General features: G+C 35.2%; 1 protein-coding gene across 4 annotated transcripts; it reads left to right on the forward strand.

The window, feature by feature from the left end:
* Positions 1–389: 389 nt before the first annotated feature.
* AT3G23370 (RNA-binding (RRM/RBD/RNP motifs) family protein) lies at positions 390–3,992 on the forward strand. Of its 4 annotated transcripts, none has more exons than NM_001338628.1 (7): positions 390–488; positions 627–930; positions 1,040–2,366; positions 2,487–2,564; positions 2,684–2,983; positions 3,070–3,326; positions 3,409–3,686. In NM_001338628.1, the coding sequence occupies exons 3-7, from the start codon at positions 1,110–1,112 to the stop codon at positions 3,611–3,613; spliced, it is 2,097 nt and encodes a 698-aa protein (NP_001325631.1). In that variant the 5' UTR covers positions 390–488; positions 627–930; positions 1,040–1,109; the 3' UTR covers positions 3,614–3,686. The 4 variants fall into 4 exon arrangements, with proteins under 4 accessions (NP_001325631.1, NP_001325632.1, NP_001118682.1 ...); NM_001125210.2 differs by having other exon boundaries at positions 392–488; positions 627–720; positions 3,409–3,741; NM_001338627.1 differs by having other exon boundaries at positions 627–2,366.
* Positions 3,993–6,000: the final 2,008 nt, after the last annotated feature.

A 6,000-nucleotide genomic window follows, 5' to 3' on the forward strand; every position in this document is an offset into this window, starting at 1 on the left:
TTAAGACCCTAGACAGCTTTTACATGTGCATTTGTCAACTATCGTGTCAATTGTCTCTCTATATTCGGTTATTGCGAACAGAATGAAACAGATACTGTTTTTTAATTTGATGAACTGTAACTTACACATACCCAAACATATTGTTGTGATTAATCACTAAGACGCTAACTAGCTTTCAATCGTTTAATTTAGATTTGATTATTCTCCTTCATCTTTTATGAAAAGAAGATGTAAAAATGTTGTGGATGAGAGAACGCATATTTCTGAAATCAAGCAACGAATTAAACCAGTGAACCAATCGGTTAATTACTAAACCGAAATATTCTCTGACAAAAAAAAAAAACTTTATTTACCGGTTCCAGGCATCTGCCTTCTTCTACCTCCGTCTCCTCTTAAACCTCAAATAAGGGTTTTTGAGGAAAGTTTCTCGAAAATGGCCATTGCTCGTTTACTTTCACCCAAATCAACTCCTCAATTCAACAATAGAGGTGATAACACATAATACCCTTTTTCTAAATCTTCTTAATTTTTCATTCATAACCCAAAAGATTCTCATTTTGCAATTTTTAAATGTGGGTTTAATTGATATTGACGATTCTGGAAACAAAATTGGTTTTTGATTACAGGTTTTGTAATTTTGACGAGGAGGTGGTTATCTTCTTCTCTTGAGGATGGTCGGAAATGTGAGAGATTGTCAGATTCTGAAGCTTCCACGAACAAGTGAGTATGCTTAAATGGGTTCTGTGTGGAGAATTGTAGTGAAGTTAGAATCTTTTTTTGTCATCAGAAGAAACTGAGTAATGGGTTTTGATTAATCTTTAGTCTCAGTGAAGAGTAATGAAGCTACACTTAGAAACCAAATCTGGAAATGGGTTTTTGCTTGGAGTTTGTGGTAGTTTGATTTAATTCATGCCTTTGTGTCTTTGAACTGTGAGTGGATTTTCATAGATTAACTTACTGATTCAGTTCTCATGTTAATTTGGGTGATGCATTGTTCTTTTTTTTACTTTTTGATTTGTGATAATTTTCTCATGTGTAGAGATATTGGACAAAAGGTAGTGCATTGGTATTCTTTGGGAGGTTTAATTAGTAATCTAAAGCAAAAGATTATGGGAAACGTAATTTTGATGGACAAAAGTTCTGGTGAAGACTCGGTTTTGCCAAAATCGCCAATGGTTTCCTCATCAGATGTGGCTGTTACGAAAGTGGTGACCTTGAAGAACGTTGCAGAAAGCGAAAACTGTATCCATTCGAGTGTAAAAGAAGAAATTGGATCTGAAGATGCATCTCAAAGTGTTGCTGCGGATAATAAGATCTGTATCACTTCGAGTATAAAAGAAGAATCTTTTGTCTCGGAAATGGGATCTCAAGATGCATCTCAAAGTGTTGCTGTAGAAAACAAGAACTGTATCTCTTCTAGTATAAAAGAAGAATCTTCAGTCTCTGAAATGGGATCTCAAGATGCATCTCAAAGTGTTGCAGGAATTGAGGCTTGTGGGAAGAGAGAAAGCATAACTGTAAGTAATGACAGATTAGGTAATATTAATAGGTTAGATGGCTTGGAGTCTGGGCAGGGGAAGGTGTTGAGATCAATACGCACTGAAAGGGTGGATCCTTCTGAGGAACAAAGTTCTAAAGATGTCACTTTAGGTTTCTTGACTGAAGAAGTATCGGAAAGTCAGACATCATCTAGGAAAAATATGGGGAAGTTGCAGCCTGCGAAAGGGCTATTCGATAAAGTGAAGCCACCTCAAAATAGTCTCTCGAAGTTGTTTGTAAACTCGGATCCATATAAAGAGGTTAAGCATCCTCTGAGATTTGAGACTTTGAGTAACAGTAATTCCAGTATGTCTACTGGAGAATCCTGTAGTGATGCAGGTGATCAACACAGCCTATTTGGTAAGATGCTGTCTGATCCTGTCCAGGAAATTAAAAGTATCCCCAACGAAAATGATGAGCACAGGTTGTCGGATGCTCCTCAAAATCTCAGCTCTTTGACATCCGTTCTATTAAGGGATTGGATTGATGAACAGAGGAGTGAAGACCTGGCTGCTATTAGAGAAAGGAAAAGTATATTTTCGCTTGAAAGTTCTAGAAACACTGTTGCACCTATGGCAGTGGGTACTATGAAGAAGTTGATGGACTCCCTTAACTTTCCAACTGACAATGGCACAGATGCAGAAGCCAACTCGTTGAATTCTAATAGTAGAGAAGAGAAATGGATATCCGAAGGCAATTCTGCAATGCAAAACAGTGATCGTTTTTGTGCGATAGAGGAAGAAGAACCCCAAGGGGAAACTTTTGTAATGGAAACCCAATCATTGTGCAGTCAGGACACTTTGGACGCTACCACCGTGAATCCTAAGGTAACAAAAAAGAGTTTCTTGGCATTATCTGCTGGAGAACACTCTCCTAACAAAGTACTGCTAAGGTTTTTGCCAGAATCATCTATGAAGAAACACATTGTTAAAGCGTTTTCTTCTCAGTTTGGAGCCGTTTTGCATGTACAAGAAATTCCCTCTATTGAAGGGTGCATTTACAAAGATGCTCTCTTAACTTTTGAGGTTAGTATTTTGAATTTTGAATTCTCCATCTCGAGAAACAAGTCACACTGCCTTCTTGTTAAACTTTCTTCTTAAAAAGTGTTTTCCTGCTCACCTGCTATTTGCTTCCATATTTGTAGACTAACACTGCAGTCAAGAAAGCTCTCAAGAAAGGCCATGTGACGGTGATGAATTACAATACAGTTGTCGAGGCAACTTCTCAGGAAGACATGGTAGAAAGGATTTGCATTCCGGATCTCATTGGCGATCCAGATGTGCCTGTTGCATTGGTGAAGGAACCAGCCCGAACAGTTAAGATTCATCCACTGACGCACGATTTTAGTTCAAATCAGATCAAAGAAGCGCTAAAGTTCTGTAGGAGCAACATATCTAAGTTTACCTTGGGTTCATCGAGAACAGATGCTTTCGTGGAGTTTGAGGTGTGGTTTTATTGTAGCTTTTCTTGTTTTATCCTCAAAATCCAATGCCAGATACAGTAAAGATAAATCTTGTACTTGTGTTGCAGACGGAAGACGGCAAAGAGAGAGCACTTGCGGAGCATTCAATCAGCATATGCAACACACAATTGTTTATCTCGAGGATTGATATACCGAGGACAATCGTGGCAAGGATTTCAAACTTGTCGAAATCAGCAATGAGAGATGTACGAGCATTGTGTGTACCTTATGGACAGATCAGAGGGGTGTATATCAGGGGAACTGGTGTTGCGGATGTGTTTTTCGATATCTCTGAGTGGCCAAACATGCTCGCCATTCTCAACAGGTAGAACCATAAACCAGAACATCCATTTTCTCAACATAACAAGTGAAAGTCTTGACCCTTGTTTTGTGTGTTCTTCAAACAGCATGAATGGTATGGAGATAGATGGTAAGAAGTTGGTGGTTCGACCTGCAACAACAGTAATACCTCCTGAAATATTGAGGGTTTTGTGGAAAGATCCTCGAGAAAAGAGATATGTGAAAAGTGTAATTCAGAATCTGGTGAGAGAGATTGAGCAGCCTTTAGATGCAACTCGTTGCCACACACTTATAACAGAATTACTACTATAGCTTCATGTACTCTTTAACTCATTAGAGCCTAGAGCCATTGTTTTTGTAAAACGAATCAAAAGAGAGAATTAACTATCCAGACCTCAAAATTAGATATTTGGCAAACCGGAGTTGACCAGAAGCAGGGATTACACAGACCCACTATCATCTGGATTCCATTGCCTCACCAGTCACCGACTCACCGCCATTGGTCCTGGCTCGTCCTCCTCTTCATCCTTGTTCCAAGTGGTTATGCTTGATCTTTGCATGGCAGAGATGGACGGCTAAGGACAATTATGAAGTGACCTTGACGCTTAGGAGCCGATCTTCACCGTCCATTTTAACGTGCTTTGTGTTTTTATGGATAAACATCATGCGTACCCTAATTATACTGGTAGACACAATATCAAATTATCAATGAATTGTGATTCTTTCAACCATGCATGCCAAAATCACTTTAAAATCGTTTGCACTGTATATATAAATGAATGTTGTAATAAGAGATAGAAGAAGCAACAAGAAACGTTTTGCCAACTTCAAACTCCATTTCTCACCTAAGAAAACGTGACATCTTTTAGTTATTTTACAAATTACAATGGACCTTATAACGGCAGCTACTGTCATTGCAGTTTTCCTCGTGGTTATTGTGGGTTATATCATTTTGTATTGCATCGAAGGCACTAACAAGGACATGAACGAGACTAATGCGTGAAGGCGACGAGACATATGGCAGACGAAATCTTTTTTTTTATGAAATATTTAAATAATTTTTAATTTGTGACATTTATGTGTTTCAGTTTCACTATTTATAATTTCTCAATTTAATCAATATTTTTTTTTAACGTAACTACATAGCTTCATGTACCTCAAATTATTGCTTTTAGTGATATTGATGAACTAATTATTATTTGCTTCCATATCGTTTTCATTTTATAGTGAAATATTTTCATTAAAGAAGATTGTATCTCAAGTCTTAGAATTATAGGCTAGAATCAACGTTTTGATAATACCCATCAAAGAAAAGTTAACCTACATAGTTTAAATTGTACTCGAGAGAACAATGAGGGAGACAGAATTAAAAAACTTAAGTCATTCTTTGGTATGCCCAAAAAAGAGTCGAGGTTGCCAAATGATACGTAGATTATATAGTTAGGGGTAAACATTTGAAGTTTTGAACTATGTCGGATGAAATGCAAGCTCGTGAGGGTGCGTGGAAATAGTACTACGTCATTTCTACAAGAGGAAGGAAACTTACAAAATGAAGGCTTTATTTATTTATTTGGTATGTTTCACGAATTAATATATTATAGTTAGGGATAACATTGGACTATGTCAGATTATATGATAATTAAACTTTACATTAATACATTTATCATCTTTATATACAAACTCTATTAGTTGTAAATCTTAAAATTTATTATAAGAGATTTGGTTATTATTTTCTTTCATGTATACATTAAAATTTTAAATTTCTAATAATTGAAGAATTATTTGTTTTCTTCCAAATCTATATATGGAAAGTACATGAAGGAGAAGTTTAAATATTATGTGATGGAATTCAATTGAAAACCTAAATGTAAAATGAAATTATATTTGTAAAATTATATAAGAATATAAGTGAATTGCCAAAAATTAGCTTAATTTCATAGTTATGTTTTGATGAAAATTTGATTCTTTTTACTTAAAATTTAAGAAATTAATTCAAAAGTTTAACGTGCTTTCTGTTTTATGGAAAAACATATTGCGTACCCAATTACTACTGTTAGACACATGCAATATCAAATTATCAATAAATTGCGATTCTTTCAAACCATACAAAAATTCCTTTAAAATCTATTGTACTGTGTATATAAATAAATGCTGTAAGAATAGATAGAAGCAAGAAACGTTTTGCCAACTTGAAAGTCCATTTCTAACCAAAAAAAACGTGACATCTTTTAGTTGTTTTTACAAATTACAATGGAACTATGGATTATAGTGACATTATTAATTTGCTTTGCAGTGTTCCTCGTGGGGATTGTGTGTTCTTTCCTTTTGTGTTGCGCCGGAGTGTTTTCCAAGGAACAAGACGGAGACTAATGCGAGAAGGAAACATCTATATGGCAGAAAAAAACTCTTTTATGAAATATTAAAATAATTTTTAATTTTTCACATTTATAATTTCTCAGTTTAAAAATTTGTTGGAGTTGTTGTTAACTACTATAAAAACTCGTTTTAAAAATTCTATAATAACTAGTTATCTAATATCTATTAGCAAAAATAAACAACAAAATACTATTTGAATCAAGTGGTGTAATGAATTTATTATGGTTAAGAACTTTTTTTTTTTGAATGGGTAAAAAATACCTCCCAAAACTTTGAAAACTTTGTGGGAACATCCTCAATACAAGAAATACGTGAGAAATATT

Source organism: Arabidopsis thaliana, chromosome 3 (genome assembly GCF_000001735.4).
Source record: "Arabidopsis thaliana chromosome 3, partial sequence".
Lineage (NCBI taxonomy): Eukaryota > Viridiplantae > Streptophyta > Magnoliopsida > Brassicales > Brassicaceae > Arabidopsis > Arabidopsis thaliana.